The 18,887-nt window shown below is 30.0% G+C and overlaps 1 protein-coding gene across 1 annotated transcript; it reads right to left on the bottom strand.

The window, feature by feature from the left end:
- Positions 1-10,695: 10,695 nt before the first annotated feature.
- LOC144548870 (uncharacterized) lies at positions 10,696-11,796 on the bottom strand. The gene is made up of 3 exons (XM_078297581.1): positions 11,584-11,796; positions 11,006-11,480; positions 10,696-10,907 (listed from the first exon to the last, which is right to left on the bottom strand). The coding sequence occupies exons 1-3, from the start codon at positions 11,743-11,745 to the stop codon at positions 10,696-10,698; spliced, it is 849 nt and encodes a 282-aa protein (XP_078153707.1). The 5' UTR covers positions 11,746-11,796.
- Between the last annotated feature and the right edge of the window lie 7,091 nt (positions 11,797-18,887).

Raw genomic sequence — 18,887 nt, 5'->3', positions numbered from 1 at the left:
AGAAATGCGCCTGATAATGCATTTAGCAATTGAATTCCACGAGCTAAAATTTCCTACTCAATGGTGCCTTCAAAAGCTGAATAAATTGGTACATACATAGCTCCTGTACCAGTTTACTGGTACAGTTTGCTGGTACCGAGCTCTGTCAGTGACGTTTTATGATCCTGAGGCCAATGATTCATACTTGCAAAATGGTAATAATTTATTTTACAAGTTATATAGTTATAGTTAGGTCTTTGTAATCAGATATTTTAGTAATAAATTGGGCTTTCATGCCTTTCTTTCAAAAAAGGAAAAATAAGAAAATGAAGAATCAGATTGGCTGAAGAACAAATTTCTAGCTTTGTAAGGAAATAGAATTAAGCAAATTTCTAAAACATATCCTTTGATGGATTTCAATTCATTGAGTTCATTGGCACAGCAGGAGAAGTTCTTTTACCCAGCCTGTATAATTAACCTCTCGATTTTAGTTTACGAACAAACCTGTTTGACTCTAAATTGGGTTAACTGAGCCGAATTGTCATCACTGTATATGAATTAGTAACGAGTCCTTTCTTTTGTGTATAAATTATACCTTCCTTTGATAGGGAGGATATATATATATAGGTTGACTAATATGCTTTTGGTAGCACTTTCGCCGAAACGTTACAGAGCCATATTTTTAAATTCCATATATTCAAAACGCTTAGCAAAGTAGCTAAGTAAATTGGTTATATATTGAACTTGTAGAATATCAAAATGTTAATCTCTAAAAAAAAAAAAAAAAAGCTGACTACTTACGTTTGGACGGTGAGGACATTTTTAAAATTAATTTTAATGCAAGGCCAAATTTGCTATTTTTTTAGGGTATTAATAAAAATCTCGGTATCATGTGCACTTTGTGCAAAATGAGAAATATCTCATATCTTTTTAATTAATTAAATTTCACCGGTATCACTAATATGTCAGAGCTTATGGGGTCATGAAATTGATATTTATTTGGAGTACACATATGTGTCAAAATATGTTTCTTTAGACATCTAAATATATAAAAAGATGATAGAAAAACATATCTTTTTAATGAATAAGCATGTTTTTTTTGTGATTATGGTCTCATGATATTTATAAATTTGGCGTGCTTATTTTTTATATACTTGACAAACAAATTATCATATAATAATTCAATGTTAAAAAAATATTCATACAATTCATTTATTAGTTACAAAATATTGGAGAAAACTAATAAAATATTATCAACAATGAACCAACCTCCACCTCCACTCTAGTTTATGTAAATCTATTTTTAGTGGCGCATAATACCGGCATGTTAGATTAAAAAAGAATTCATACTAGGTTAAAAGTCCCAGCTGGCCAAAAGGAAGAGAACCCACAAGATTAATATTTATATGAGACTATATTTGTGTTGTACATATTTTTTTAATTTTTAATATTTTTTAATTTTTATTTAATTTTATGTTAATATTATGTTAATAAGTGTTTGAATAAATAATATAATTAAAAGTACTATATATAATAGGTGTATCGTATCCGAAATTTTTGAAAATTACTGTACTGCTATATCCATGTCGTATCTGATACGATATCCGTATCCATGTCCATACAAAAAAGTGTTTAATGATTCTGTCTTTCAATATCCTTTTGGAAATAAATGCAACCAAATGTCAAGGGTTTGTTTGCAAGCTTGGCACTCCTTGTCAGAACCCTTTTTAGGTACCGGTCATATGAAAGTCACATAATTTGAAATCAATACATTAATAACATGGAAACAACGATGAAAATCAATAGGAATTAAACAATTCTCTATTTACGAAAGGATTGGTCTTCAGATCAGATCAAACCGATGGCCTCTCATTTTCCACGAATATAAACCCTCGTTCGAATCGAACCCCTAAATCCAAGTTCGACAAAGGTAAATGACACGGCGTGATCATGGTGTTCCAGCGCGAATCTTAACGATATTCAAAACACACAAGTGGCTGACGATGGGACCCAATAATTAATATAAACCGGATAAGATTCGGAAAAAGCCGAAAATTCACATGTGAAGTCCCTCATAAGTTTTTAAAACACCCCTCGCCACTTTAAATACTTATAAACAAGCCTTCAGAGCCTGGATTTTTACCCAATTTAAACCTTGAATATGAGACAATAGCAGAAATGTTGTTTGGATTGTATGTTTGGAATAACAATGGAGGGAAAAAATATAATAATTATTTATTTGTTTTTATATTTTCAACTAACTTTTATATTTATAATGGCTTGTTAAATATATATGAAGCATCATATTTTTCAATAATACTTCAATTGTTTTTAACTGATAGAAAATATTTCTTATTATCTCATTTAATACCAATCTAGTCACAGTTAAAATATAATTAAACAATATAATCTTTTAATAACAAATTTCGAAATATTTTTTTTATTATTTAATAACAAATTTCAAAATAAATCACACAAATCACAAATATAATTAAACTACTGTCCACCGTCTCGTTTATCTTTGCTGCCACCGTTTGATTGCTCACCAACTAATTTGAGAAAATGTAAAAAAAAAAAAAATACATTAGACCTTAAACAGAAGTTACATTAGCAACTGGCTGCCAAGTTACTTTAGTTTGTTTGGTTAAAATCATATAAAATTATATCCAACCCAGCCATATGAAAGAGAACAGTTGAAAATGAATAAAATAATATGAGTAAGTTATTATTTTATTAATATCGCTTAGAGCATCTCCAACAGTGATTGCTTATGGATTGCTTATGCTGATGTGTCAATTGTTTTTGTAATTGCTGGGTTGTATGGCTATTGCTTATTTAGCAATTGTTGAAAAAAATTGCTTAATAAGAAATCATTTTCTAAAGATGAGTTGGCCAAATGTTTAATTCTTATTGGTCAAATGTTTAATTCTCAATTGTTTGGTTGATTGCACCAATGTAAGAGTGGATTGCTTAATTTTTAAAATTTTCACAATTGCTAATTTAGCAATTAATTTCAATTGCTGGATTGAAGATGCTCTAACCCAGCTATATGAGAAATTTGCTAACCCACCTTTTCGTTGGAATAGCAAAATAGCACATTTCTTGAGCTATTCTTATTTTCTGTTTTACGTTTGGATCACACAATTTAAGAATAGCGGAGCAATTCTTGAATTAGTGCTATTCTAACCCAATCCAAACGCACCCGATCATGCATTTTGGCAATTGAATTCCATGAGCTCTAATTGCTTCAGGAGATCCAAACTCTACATACAATGCACATTCAATCCAGCGTAGTTTCTACTTTCTTTGTCAAAGAAAATATGGAGGTGGGACCATAACAATATTACAAGCATTAATTTTGTGCCAATTTATCTCTTCCTCTTCTCAACCAAATAAATGAACCTCAATTTACAAAATTAATTTGTCAATATTCGTCTAGCATTGTTTCCAGGTTAATAATAATAATAATAATAATAATTATTATTATTATTATACGAAAATACAAGTTCCGTAGAATTAGTAAAATTTATAATTAAAATAGGAGGGAAAAAGTTAAGCCCAATATAGGCCCAACTAGCTCATATGAGAACCGAGTACAAATTTAAAACAAAATAAGGCCGAAATTTGATCCATTAAAGTCCAATATTAATGTTTGCTTGTTACTTTTGCTTGTTATTTTTTACTTTTAGCGTCTTGAAATAATAAACAAACAGATGCTTCTGTGCGTCATGTTTTGACTTTCAAATGTTTGAGTTAATTATGTGAATTCAAATGCTAATCTGGAGTCATATGATATTGTCAATTAGAAGACCGAATATTTTTTTTTAACACATGCATGATACATATTTTTTTTAATAAAGGATACAATTTAATTTTAATAAATTTGAAATGAGTTTTCATAGAGATGATAATAAATTTAGTAAATTTGGGGGTTCTTAATATTTAATATTTAGGAGAGAGTAAATATGATATTAGGAATTTTAAAGGAAAAAAGATACATAATTTCAAGATTTTGACAGCTATACATTAAATTCTTCTTTGTATTTTTGTGTCGTTTGTATGATGCAAAAGAATTTAACATGACTCGCATGCATTTGATACAACTTTCCTTGCATGATTTACTATTAGGTTAATGCAAATAGCATGATCAAAGTGATAAGAATTGTGTGAACACATTTTTTGTTTTGAGTTAAGAAAGAGTTTAGGGTTTCCTTTTTTATATATTCCAATTTAAATTGATTTTTGTCTCCACACAAAGAGTTATGTTTAACTCATTATGATATCAGATAAACAACTCAACCAGTGATACTCATTTTTATTTTAACGTTATGAGTCACATTCAAATAGGATGTCAGAGAAAAATTAATTATAGGTAATGGGTTTTTTATTTTTTGAAATTCATTATAGCTTTTTTTAATTAGATCTCAAATGTCATAATTTATAAAAAAGATTAAAAAATTATATTTTTCAATTGCTTCCAATTTGTCATTATAATGTAAAGTATTGATTTGAATATTTGAGTATATTTTTTCAATAGAAATTTTGACTCTACTAAATTGTCCCCTACTGTTAATTTTGCAGTTGTTGTAGAACTTTTGGCTGGCATTATATTTGTCGATTTCTTTAAATAATGGCTGTCAATGCAGCTACAAGCTCTGTTACAGGTCTCATCCTCGGCGCTATCCCAGTCTATTTCAATGTCAGCATATAATTGTCCCCGTTATTGATGTATAATTGTTTAAAAAGTTGTATGAGACTATGTTAGAATATTGTTTTAGTTTTTTAATCCAAATAGTCTTATTTGTATTGTATTATATTTGTTTTTTTTTTAGTAATAATTTGATGTTTTCTTTGAATTAATAAAATCTTTTGATTACTTAAATTCAATTTTATGTTTAATGCTTCCTACTAATTACAATATCTTTTATGAAATAAACTTAATAAAATATGAAGGGTTTATTTGCAAACTTGACACTTCTTGTCCGAACTCTTTTTTGGCAATCCAAAAAATACAATTGCATATGAACCGGTACCAAAGAACAGGTTTGGTACTGGTTTAGTACCGGTCATATGAAAGTCACCTAATTTTAAATCAAAATATTAAAAACACGACAATCGGTACAAATTGAACAATTCCCTATTCCACTTTAAAAACTTATAAACAAGCCCTTAGCCCCTCATAGCCTGCAATTTTACCCAATTGATCCTACAAAGTTATAAAACCCAATTTAAACCTTGAATCTAATAAAATAGCCCCCTGAATATTTACATGAAATACCCCCTTGACTTTTAAATCTCATAAACAAGTCCTCTTGAACCTAAATCAAGTTCAAATGACCTCAAATCAACTCCAAATTGATCCAAATAAAATCCTAAATGATCTAAATTAAATAAAGTCTAATTTAATTCTACTCAAATTGACCCTGGAAAGTTATAAAACCCCATCTCATCCTTAAATGTTTATGTCTTTAGCTTCCAGATAATTACAGTAATAAATTGAAGAAATGGACGTGATCATGTATTTTGCCAATTGAATTCCATGAGCTCTAATTTCTTGAAGAGATCCAAACTCTACAAACTACCATGCACATTCAATCCAATCTAGTTTCTACGATCTTAAGCACACTAATTAAGCTCTATGATGAGCTTCACCTCAAAAACCTATCCAACTGTTAAAATCGATCTATTTCACGCGTGACACATTTAATTATGTGTCAAATTTATAAATTTTCAACTTAATTTATTATAAAGTAATGCGATAAAAAAAGGTCTCTATATATAAATTTTGATTGCTTGACTTTATACTAAAATAATTTGAAAATTATAAATTTGATATATAAATACATCACTTGTGAAGTAGATCGGTTTCAACAGATTGGATTTGTCTTTAAAGTCAAAGTCCCCAATCCGATATATTTTAAAATTTTACTCACAAAGAGTCACTAGTACAAAAAGCCCTGCACTGACTCAAAAATATTGACGGTTTTAATATGTAACAGTCAGTGTATACGTAGAGACTGCGTGGAAAAATAGTAAATAAAATGAACTTCGACACGGACAGTTCACTTGTAAACAACCATTGGTGAACCAACACTGACTAGCTAGTTTGATTAATTAGCTCTACTCTGTTATATATGTACCTTATTAGTAAAGGCAGCTTATTCAATTCAATTCCAATTCAAATTAAACAGTTAGATGAAATCATAAAAATGCGAAAGGCAAGCCCACAGAACAAGAGAGAAATATCAATACTTGAGATTTGCTGAGGTTGACAAAATTTCTTTTTAAATGGTAAAAACTGAAAGACAATTAATGAAATAATGCACATGCAAAATCTGTTCATCAAGCCTACAATGAACATTCAATTCCACAATTCCGCTCTAGTTTTTACTTCTTGGTTTTTTTTTTTTTTTTTTTTTTTTGAAGAAACGGAAGTGGGAAAATATTTAACAACCTTACAAGCAATTTTTTATTTATTTCCAAATTATCTTTAGCTCCTCTGTGAAATACATGAACCCAAATTTACAAAATTAATTTTCCAAATATATATTAAAATAGCACAGTTTCCAGATTCGTTTTTTTTTTTTTATACTTTTATTATTCATATAATTAGTAAATGAAAGTTCCTATAGATTCGTAAGAGCTATAATTTAATTTAAGACCTTAAAAAAAGCTATAATTTAAATCTCCGATTTATTAAAACAGGAGAGAAGGAGAGAAAAAATTAAGCTCAAATTCATGTGAGAATTGAGTACAAAAATTAAACATTGTAGGAATGAGTCAGCTCGGTTCGGTGAGTTAAATGAGTGAGCCATCTAATTTTTTAGTTCGAACTCTAATGTTAACTCTTTTGTTTTGAAAATGATAGAAACATTAGTTTATTAAAATGACATAATCAGTACTATATATGAATGGTTCGATCAAAAAAATGCTAAACTGGGCTTTTGCTCTTTTACAATTTGATTTGGATTTTGTTTCTGGCAGGCCTCCCATTTGAAAGTCAGGAAGCACTTGAAACAATACAAGGAAGTACTACACAAGTTGTTTGAAGTACACACAATACATTAAGTGTCAAAATATGACACTTAACACTTCTAAATATAATATAGATGATATAACAACTTATATTTTGAATGAATGAGCATACTTTTTTTGTGACTATAGTGTCATGATATTTATAAATTTGATGTGCTCATTTTTTATATACTTTGAAATATGATAAATAAAGAAAAACAAAATTTAGGATACAATTAAAATATTTAGTTCTGATTGGATGTACAAAATATTGGAGGAAACTAAATATTGTTTATTATTTAATTTCTTTTTCCAATAATGTCAAAAGAGAGATTTTTTTTTAATTATATGATATCAGAACGAGGTAGGCTAAAATAACTCTCAAATTCTGATTAGGCTTAGAAGAGGAGGCTTTACTCATAACAAAAAATTTAATTAAAATTTGATTATTTCTTTTACTTTTGTTTTATTCTTTATTTTTTGATCAATCATGGATAAAAAAGAATTATATATTTTTTATTGTTTATTGTTATTTGTATTTGACATTAATAAAAAAAATTTAATTTGTATTTGTATTCTATGTATACTCCGTCACAATGAACATGCATCCTTTGCATTAACTCAAAAGAGAATCTTTTGTGTTAATAAATCTCGTCCGTTTGATATTATACGAAACCAATATGATCGTCTAATTTTAACACATGGATCTTTAATATTTGTACAGATCTAGTTCGCACGGATTTTAAAGTGAATCGGATGGTCCAGATCCATTAACTCAAAATATTCCCTTTTGAGTTAATGCAGAGGATACGTATTCGTCACAATCCCAGCTTGTGAAAAAGTTTAAATATGTAAGTGATTAACCGAAATGAGATTTCAATAAAACTAATTCAAAACAAAACTGAAAGCATCAAATCATTATCAGTCTTCACGTCCGGCCACATGAAGGATGATACTCTGATCAACCTAGTTACTTTTGATCTTCGACTAAGGTAATCGATTCCTAGAGCGATGGCGATGCTAATGATGCCGACCTCTTGAACTGCCATGATCGGAAATACTCTGACACTGTCCAAACCCTAACGAACGAAAATCACTTGATCTACAAAATTCTGCACCATTCAGATATTTGATTTTCTAACTATCTAAAAAAATAGTAAAAAATTTCCAAAAAATGTAAAATTTGGTCTCCAAACACATATTAATATGGAGAACAAGATGAACGGTTCGGATCGACCGTTAGGATTTTGAAAACTCAAATATTGAACCGTAGCACCGTAGCTCTTTATGCTATCCATAGCACCCAAGCCTTACTCTCTCTCTCTCTCTCTCTCTCTCTATATATATATATATATAGAGGTAGGCTAATATACAATCGATTGTTCCTAGCCTCCCGTGCAACCAAGTCGTTTTTCAATTTTTAAAGTCCAAATGATTGATCCAAACCGTTAGATATGATCTCCATATTAAAATGTGCTAGGAGACCAAATTTTACATTTTTTTGGAATTTTTTTACTATTTATCAAGCCACTTTGAAAATCGTTGATCCAACGGTAGCTTCTGATTTTATTGTTTGGTGAAGTCACCATTGGATCAGCGATTTTCAAAGTAGCTTAATAAATAGTAAAAAAATTCTAAAAAATATAAAATTTGGTCTTCTTGCACATTTTAATATGAAGATCACATCTAACGGTTTGGATCGATCATTTGGACTTTAAAAATCAGAAAACGACTTGGTTGCACGGGAGGCTAGGAGCAATCGATTGTATATTAGCCTACCTCTATATATATATATATATATATAGAGTAAGGCTTGGGTGCTATGGATAGCATAGAGGGCTACGGTGCTACGGCTTAATATTTGAGTTTTCAAAATCCTAACGGCCGATCCTAACCGTTCATCTTGTTCTCCATATTAATATGTGTTTGGAGACCAAATTTTACATTTTTTGGAAATTTTTTACTATTTGTTTAGCTACGTAGAAAATCACTTGATCTAAAAAATTCTGCACCATTCAGATATTTGATTTTCTACATGTCTAAAAAAATAGTAAAAAATTTCCAAAAAATGTAAAATTTGGTCTCCAAATACATATTAATATGGAGAACAAGATGAACGGTTCGGATCGACCGTTAGGATTTTGAAAACTCGAATATTGAACCGTAGCACCGTAGCCCTCTATGCTATCCATAGCACCCAAGCCTTACTCTCTCTCTCTCTCTCTATATATATATATATATGAGTAAGGCTTGAGTGCTATAGATGGCATCAAAAACATATCGTATAAACTTCAAACTTTGAGCCGACTCATTCATTCAAAATATAGATATAATATAGATGATATAATAACATATATATATTTTGAATGAATGAGCATGCTTATTGTGTGATTATAGTGTCATGACATTTATAAATTTGATGTGCTTATTTTTTATATACTTTGAAATATGATAAATAAAAAAAACAAAATTGTGGTTACAATGAAAATCTTTAGTTCTTACAAATTTTACGTTCTTAGTTTTTATATACTTTGAAATATGATAAATAAAGAAAAACAAAAATTTGGTTACAATAAGAATTTTTAGTTCTTATTGGATGTACAAAATATTGGAGAAAACTAAATATTGTTTATTATTTAATTTTATTTTATAATTATGTCAAAAGAGAGAAAAAAATTAATTTATATAACATCAGAACACGTTAGGCCAAGCTGAGTCTCAAGCTCTGGTTGGGCAAACAAGAGAAGGACCCACTACCAAGCTCTGGTTGGGCAGACAAGAGAAGGACCCACTACCAGTTTGAATGATTTTGATAATAAAATTTTTAGTTGAATTTTTCGATTTTTTTTTTTTAATTTTTATTTCCTATTTACTTTTTTTGATCAATAATGAATAGAAAAAGAACTATATGTTTAGTTAATAATAAAAAAAAAATTGTGCTTGTGATCTCTGTGTAATTTGTGTATTGAGTTTGATGTCATGACAGCTTATGAAAAAGATTAAATATGTAAGTGATTAACCGAAATGAGCTTTCAATAAAACCAATTCAAAATAAAACTGGAAGCATCAAAAGTTAGGCTTCAAGTCTAATGATGATGATGTTGCACCAATCAAAATGACGCAGCCCGAATCTTAATGCTCCTTGAAGGATCGGACAAAATGGCATTATAACGCCTCTCACACTGGTTACGGGACCCACGATGTCAGATCAAGCTGACGACTCCTCTATTCTATTCCAAGTCTCGGCCCATTAGAAATAAAAATAATCAAACCCAAGATATTTCAGATGATAAAAGCAAATCACTAGAGCTCTCCTCCAATATTTATACACCAAATATGTTGTAATTGTACCCTAGTAATCATAAAATCTAATCTAACGCCTTCAAAGTAATAAACATGCCCTTGGTGAATGGTGATGAATATTTATTATTAATAAACCCCAGAAAATCTAAAATAACATGTTAAATCCCTGATAATTTATGAAAACACCCGTTGCCACTTTATAAACTTATAAACAAGTCCTCAGAGCCTAGAATTTTACCTTGGAAAGTTATAAAACCCAATTTAAGACTTGAATTTAATACAATAGCTGATGGATATTTAGAAACAAGTGCAAGCCCAACACAGAGAGGTAATGACAATTGCAACCAAGCTAGCACAATCAGAGGAAATGAAAACAACATCAAACATAAAGATTGTATCTTATTTCTGGAGTGGGTCAGTGTGATCAGTAGCGAGCGCCTGCTGCATCTGCTGGTCTGGGAGTGGGTTCGAAGCAAGTGCCTCATTCTGTAATGCCTGAACTTGATTGGCTTCGTCAATTGCCGCCTTGGTAGATGTCTTGGCAGCATTCTTCCTGGTTCGGGCATAGAACTTCCTAATCGGGTTCCTCCCCAAGATCTGCTGACTATACACTGAATCAACAAACATCGAATTACTATTTGTTAAGTTAAAAACTAACTATATATACACTGATAAAACACAATTTATAATTGGATAGATAATTCCATACCAATAGTGTTATAATCAGAAGGCATTGTGGCAATTGGGGTTATAATTGGTAAGTCGTCCTTTACCAATAAATCTTCATTTTCAATATCCTCCATTATAAGCCTTCTTATAATTCGAGCTCTTCTCTCGTCTCTACGGGTAACCTCTTGAATAGTAGGGATGCGATTATTGTTGGTTTGCTTTCTTTTCCTTTTGTTTCTGCTTCTTTTCTTTGTTTCATCAAAACTGAGCCTTTCACATCCTGATATGGAAAAAATTTGTACTAAAAAAATGAATTGGCCAACTTTTCTGAAGACCACAAATTCACCGGTATCGATTGAGTGGTCCAGTACGAAGCGGCACCAGCCATGCCCAAAAGCCAAACATCTCCTTTTCATGCATACTCGTACCGACCAGCGGGCCCCAGATGAGTCTTCCAAAAGTATTTTTTTGTCTAATAAGTCAGTCATTGTTTCAGCAAATGCAGGTGGTATGTACTGCATGCACATGCATCAATAGTTATAGCTAAGAATTCCTGCAGGATGTGAATTAACTTTCAAAGGAAAATATAAAATAAAATAACAAGGAAAGAAGTCATACCAAAAATTGGGTGAAATCGCCAAGCATGACCTTAAAGAAAGAAGTTGTATCTGTATCTGATACTGATAAGGATTTGTTACAGCAATTTATGCATGCTTTTGCTTTCTTGTTTCTTCTACACAACACTCCCTTCCCCTTCTCTCTAGTTTCATCCCCCTCCATCCCTCTTTCTCTTTTTAATTGATCAGAAATTAAAATGCAAACCCCAGCTTCTATTTTTATTTTCTTCTTTATGAAGGGGGTAATGGTAAGGAACCCAATTTGAGATTTTTGGTTCTCTCTCTCCCCTAATAATTAGCTGATACGACCACAGCAAGAACCAATACAATTCACACCACCTCCACCTGTGCGCCAATACAAGTCCCTAGGCGCAAAATCTGCAGCTTTGAACAGTGTGTTATTCGAACTAGTACAAAGTGCGTGTAATATATTATTTTTGTAACACTCAGTTATTTGTTTTGATTGTATTTATTTATTTAACAGTTAACACTTATCTTATTGCTATATTTAATATTTTTAAGATGTGGAAATTATTTTAGATAAACCAAAAACTAAAATATTGCTTTCGAATCATTTTTTCTTAAACACACCAAACATAATATTTTTCTGTAAATGATAAAAATAACAAAAACTGAAAAATAATTTTGTTATCTATCTATCGGAAATATACAAAATCAAGGTTTAAAAAAACTAATTTGAAAATTAAATGGAAGATTATAACGGAACATTATATAAGAAAAAAAAAATTATTATGGGGCTAAATATAATTTGGACTTTTCTTTCAGGAAAAGTGATGTCGGAATCAGCTCAAAAGCATCAGAATCAGAATCATAACTCTGTCCGGCACATACGACATAAAGGACCGATTGAACACAATTTATTGATACCCTAAAGTCCTAAACAAAAGAAAATAATTTATTGGAAATAAGTTAACCTCACAAATTTTAAAAATTATAAAATTTGCCAAAGGCGTTGATCTTGTAGTTCCTACGGGGTGGAGACGATGGGTCGATCCATAGATTTTTCTTTCTTTCGCCACATTTTGCTTAAAGAGTTGAAGGAAGATAGTACATCAAGCTATTTCCAAGGGCCAACTTAATCCTCTTCCTCAGGGATCCTTGATGAGGGATTCCTAGGAGAGCCGTCGACTCCAACTATCGTTCATATACGATCCATACTAGTTAGATCTGACCAACTGACCATCCTACCACCTCTACGTTTTTGACAGCCCATCATTTTGTCTTTTGTCTCAGTAGAGTCTTTCAGTGGTATGTTTCCGTCTTTTCCCCCATTACTTAGAAAAAGTTAGCCATCGGTTCTGTCAAGTACAAGATACTATCATTACCGCCTGGACAATTAGACATCCAACCCGTAATCGCAACGACCCAATTGCAAGAGCGGAGCTCTACCATTGAGCTATATCCCCCCCGAGTGGAGTATGCATGAAAGAGTCAGATGCTTCTTTTATTCTTTTCCCTGGCGCATCTGGGCCATCCTGGATTTGAGCCAGAGACCTCGCCCGTGAAGTAATCATCACACCTGAGATCCAAATAAAACGGTAATAGAAATAGAAAGAGTATCTCGTATCTAAAAAATATAATAGAATCGGACTCATGGAGTTTGATCTATTCATATTTTTTTATAACTGCGCAGGAAATTTGCAAAAGAGAAAATTATGGATCATGAACCGTGTTCCAATTCATAAAATGGTTGATTTTTTGTGGCACAAAATCCTCTATATCTTGGTGCTACAAAAAATCAACCAGTTAGTAAATAGATCGTGAACAATAATTATAATTAATAAATAGATTGGTTTTTTGCAATTCAAAATCTCTGTATCCGTAAAAAAATAATTGTTACAGAAAATCTTGTTCCACAAAAAAATCAACCTCTTTATAAATCGGAATCACCATTGACTTCCAACATAATATTTTATCTCAGACAAATTGTGAGTCTTCAATTTTGTCGTGTTACTTGGACAAAATCATAATTACTTTTTTTTTTTTTCAAACTGCAGTAATAATCTTCTAACTAATGAAATGTTTTTCTAAAATTGTCTTTATTTCGGTATGAGTTTGGAGGTTGGAAAATGCAAAGTTAAATAAGATGCATCAACAAAGGCAGAGGGAGTAAGAATTAATGGGGATTTTTATTAGAGAATTTTGTACTTATACATTGTTTTATATAAAATCTAGAGTAAAATGCTACGGGTACTATAAAATTGACCCCCATTTGCAGTATGAAAATTTTATATGATTAATCTTCATTCACGATTGACACCCATAGTCAAAAAGTCTAGCTCCGTCATTGCCAACCCGACAAACAAAATTTTTCCAAAACAACAGAAGTTACAATTCCTTCTCTAATAAAATTAGAAAAAAATGAGTACAAAATTAATTCACGATAACAAAAGATATTCTAAACTTAACTTTAAATATTTCTAAAACCAACCAAAAATATTTTGTAAAATTATGACTATCTTAATTAACAAAAAAAGTACTTTCCGTATCAACAAATTTTGTTTTATACAACGTTAATATAAATTTTGAAGTTTATTTTTTATCATTAACTGTAGGTTTTTACTTTTAACGTCTTGTTTGGATGGAGATCTAGCAGGGGAGATCGAAGAGTGGAGAGGTGAAGAATAAAACATAATAGAATGGAATAAAAAAAATATTAACATATTTAAATTTTTTGTATTTGAATGATTAACGATCAAAAATTAATTTAATTTTTCTTCTAGTCTTATTTAACTTTTTATAAGTGCATATATTCTCGATGCGAGATCAATTCAAGTCCTTTTGGCATAATTTTTTAGTCCAATAAAAGAGATCGAACTGTAATGCAACAATTAATTAAAGCGATAATCTAGACTGATGTAGAATTCTAAGATCGGAGATTTGAAATTTGGATTACAAAAAATAATTTTATTTTTCGTCTTGAATTATGTTTCATTTTTTATATTAAAATGTTTTTATAAAAAAATTAGAGTTAATTTCTCGTGATCTTTTAATAGCTCTTCAATATCTTATTAATTCATGTACTCTTTATTGTATCTAATATGTTCATTTCTTTGTTATTTGTCCACAAAATTAACTATATATTCATAGTTAAAGAGTCATTCTCTGCCTCCTAAAAAGCTGAGTTTTAAAATTAGAGAATTTCTTATTAGGTACTCAATTTATAATTGTAAATATTCTTTGATCCAATTCATTGTTTATTGGAACAATTGCATGCATAATTGACCATACAAAATATTTAAGTATAGTGCGTACTTTCTGTAAAATGAGAAAAATTATATATCTCATAGGCTTTGAGCTTATGGGACAAGAAGCTAATGGTATTGGTATTTGTTTGAAGTACATCCAACACATTAATTATGTGTCAAAGTATGACACTTCACACTTCTAAATATAATATGGATGATAGAATAACACATTTTGAATGAATGAGAATATATATATTTTGTGATTATGCTGTTATCACATTTATATTTGGTTTGCTTGTTTTTTTATATACTTGACAATATTTTCATTTATATGATACTTAAATGTGATAAAATATTTCTTTTTTACAATTTATCAATGTATCTAGCCATTAGTTCTCAGTGACAAAATATTGGAGGAAACTAAATCCGAATATTGATTCAAGAAATCAAATTAATCAACCTCTAAACAAATAAAGGGAGGAAATGACGTTTCAAAAACTCAGTAATTCCAATTTTTTTATTTCTCGGAAACCATGTCAAACGTAATTTTTCAAAACTAAGTTTTAAAATTAGAGAATTTATTATCATGTACTTAATTTATATGAAATATTATATGAAGACTTATATATTCCTCTTTTAATCGCCAATTTTCAACTACTAAAGTAAATCTAATATAATATAGAGTATAATATAGCTAATTAACATGTATATTTCTGTCATATATTGAAATATGTCAGAATTAGATGTGGATCAAGGTAGGTATTTTTGGAATTCAGAAAAAGGCATAAGATACTATCAAAACTGTTGATTAATGTTAAGCCCGACAATTACCAAAAAGATAACAAAGTTGACTGCTGATTTGATTTTGGGCAAACACGTTATAAACAAATATCACTTTGAATGTTAAAATATTCAAAAATAGAGACATGCTTGTTTAATATTATAAGTGAACACATTTTAATTTTGTCAGATATGATATATATGTATATATATAGTTTGGTAATATATATAATGTCTCATTTATTTCAATTCTTTTATCAAATGTTTCGAATAACCATATTCTAAAGTAAAACACAATTTGAATTTGTATTCCATCATCAGATCTGAGCGATCAAAAATATTATATCACAATTGAAGATCGGACCTTTCAATTCGCAACTCAAAATTTACAAGACTTTGGAGGCCAAGTTCAAAGTATGTATTCAATTTTACCACCAACAGTTCAACCTTTCATTTCAAGCCACTCTCTCAATGGTTCAACCTTCAACTTCAGCGTTTAGACAATTGAATAAATTTAGTTTAGTTTCTCAGTTTTGAGACGTCTGTTCGTCTTCCACTTCAAGCAACTCTCTTAATTGAATATAATTTGAATTGGACTATATTGGAAAAGAATGCATGTTCAACATATAGATTATTTTTTTGTAGTGTTCGATGTATAGATATAGAATTCAGTATAATATCGAGTATAATATAGCTAATTAACAACCATCTTTTTGTCATATATTGAAATAGAGAAGGGATCCACTTATAACATTTGTATGTTATAACATCTTATGACAATTTACTTTTGTGATTTTAAAAGTTCAAATAGTCAATCCAAACCGTTTAGCATGATATCTATATTAAAATGTTATTGCAGAAAAAATTACATTTTTTTGTATTTTTTTTACTATTTATTAAGTATTTCACAAAACTGTTGTTTTTCAGTGATCGAGAAACAACAATTTTGTAAAATACTTAATACATAGTAAAAAAATTTAAAAAAAATGTAAAGTTTTATTTCCAAGTATATTTTAATATAGATATCATGTTGAACAGTTTAGATCGACTGTTTGAACTTTTAAAATTGCAAGTAAGATGTTGTAACTTACGAATGAAAAAAATCAAACTAATCAACCTTTAAATAATAAGAAGGTACGTATGAAGTGACGTTTCACAGTTAAAGATAATCTACCTCTGTATGACCTACTACCTCGGTAGATCGATTATAAGAGGCACATTAACATACGAGAAGGTAGAAAGGGTTGGTCATTCTCATGATCTTTACTATTATTCTTGTTTTTGTGTTGTCCCTCCTGAAGGTAGAAAGGGCAGCACGATGAGTTACAAGGTTATTTTTGATATTTTCAGTTTTTTATAGTAGGCACTAATTTTTTTTGTTATGCTTTTATAGTGTAATTTTTTCTCATTTTTCTCGTATCATGATTAATAAATTCTTTATGAAAATATTATAATCTTGTATTTTTGGTTCAGACATTAGTTCTTATTTCTAATATATCTCTTTATTTCTTATTTGTCCACAAAATTAACTATTTACAGTTAACGGGACATTTTTTTTGCCTCTTTATAATACTAACTTTTAAAATTAGATAATTCCTTAATCTATATGCATATATTTTATGAAAGCTTATATATTTCTCTTTTAGTCACCAATATTCAACTACTAACACATGATGCCAAATAAATCTCAGTTCGCCAATTTTGCATCAACATCCTCAGCATTATGATAACTTAAATTAAACTCCTGCCAACTTAAGCTCTCCTTTTTATTTATAGAAGTCTAATATAATATCGAGTATAATATAGCTAATTAACATGCATACTCGTTTTTGGAATTCACAAGAGGCATCAGATACTATCAAAATTGCTAGGTCTATTTTTATCATATCCTTTAAAATTATGGAAGAAACAATACAAGCTCACGGCACAAAAATTCTACATGCATTCCTCTCCGTTCCATTGTAATATATAAAACCTCTCTTCTCTATATATCCATGTCAATCTCTGCACAACATCATGATGAAACCTTCGAAACCACATGGAGTATAAGAAGAACGAAAAAAGTGACGAAATCACATATATTTAGCATTGCAGCATACTCTTTAGATGAGAATATCGGCAAAAAAGGCACAAGTTAGTTTTTCTATTCTTGATCATAGTGGATGTGCTATATTACCGTTAAGCAAAACAACACCAATTAGAAATTTTTGTTGTTTTACAGATCATTGGGTATATGATATTCAAAGAACGGTGTTGGAATCAAATATCAAGGCAATAAATCTAATTAACCTAAACTTCTGCTGGCGCATAAGTAAGCTGTTGGATTGATTGTGGCGCCTATGACATGTGTATTCCAACATCTTGCTTCAAGATCTCCGATCTTTTCTGCACAATTTTTTGGTACGATGGAAGCTCCGATGTTCAAAGCTATGCTTCATTTCATATATAATGATTCATTTCTTATATTCTCTGGATTTCAAGAGATAAATGAAGGGAGCGATGAGAAACATGACTACAAATTACTAATGGCTCAACATCTCTTGGTTGCGGCTCATAGATACAGTTTGCAGAGATTAAAGATAATATGCGAGAAGATGTTGTGCGGTAGTATCCGAGACAATGGGCTTACTTTGTTGTCTTTAGTTGAGAAGCACAGTTGCAATCATCTCAAAGAAACATGCTTGAAATTTTTAGCCTCTCCAAGAATCATTCAATGGGTAGCAGTAACTGAGCAATTTCAATTTTTAATTGGAAGTGGTACATTAATTTAAACAATCAATATATATATAGTTAGTTTCCTTCTTCAAGTTGCATTTTTTCTTTTTCTTTTCTTTTTTACATTAGTTTTTGTTATTTGTAGCTGGCTACTGCAACGAAAATGATATATGTAGTGCAGTTTTCATTATTAGAAGTGTATTGTTGACTGCAGTGAAATTTCTCCAATGGATTACACTTTCAATAATCATAATATAGTGAAATTTCATTATGAAATTAATATATTGATCAAATGTCAGAATTTGAAAAAAATTAGTTTATTTTTCGTTTTATTTTTTTGTTGTTTCCTACTTTTAGTTGAGACTTGAGATTGCAAACAAACTTTGCATTGCTTTATCATTAAGTGAAGCATTAAATTAACAATTTATATATCATCATAAAAAAAAAATTGTCAACGAAAGAAGAAGAAAAGTGGAGTACTTCAAAAAAGCACCTCTAATATTAAATAACTTTTTAGATGAGTTCATGAAGGTCCAAAGAGAAAGCTACCTCTGAAGCCCAACATGAGTTCATGAAGGCCCGAACAAACAAATGACAAGGC

This window comes from Carex rostrata, chromosome 34 (genome assembly GCF_964058835.1).
Source record: "Carex rostrata chromosome 34, lpCarRost1.2, whole genome shotgun sequence".
Classification (NCBI taxonomy): Eukaryota; Viridiplantae; Streptophyta; class Magnoliopsida; order Poales; family Cyperaceae; genus Carex; species Carex rostrata.
The sequence above is the reverse complement of the archived record's forward strand: the minus strand, read 5'-3'. Positions and strand labels throughout refer to the sequence as shown.

Bases quoted from the DNA above. Each gene is read 5' to 3' on its own strand.
- LOC144548870 (XM_078297581.1), bottom strand. From the start codon at position 11,745: ATGGAGGGGGATGAAACTAGAGAGAAGGGGAAGGGAGTGTTGTGTAGA. The intron at 11,481-11,583 runs GTATGACTTCTT...ATGTGCATGCAG, and splicing joins GCGATTTCACCCAATTTTTG to TACATACCACCTGCATTTGC. The intron at 10,908-11,005 runs GTATGGAATTAT...TTGTTGATTCAG, and splicing joins TTCTGATTATAACACTATTG to TGTATAGTCAGCAGATCTTG.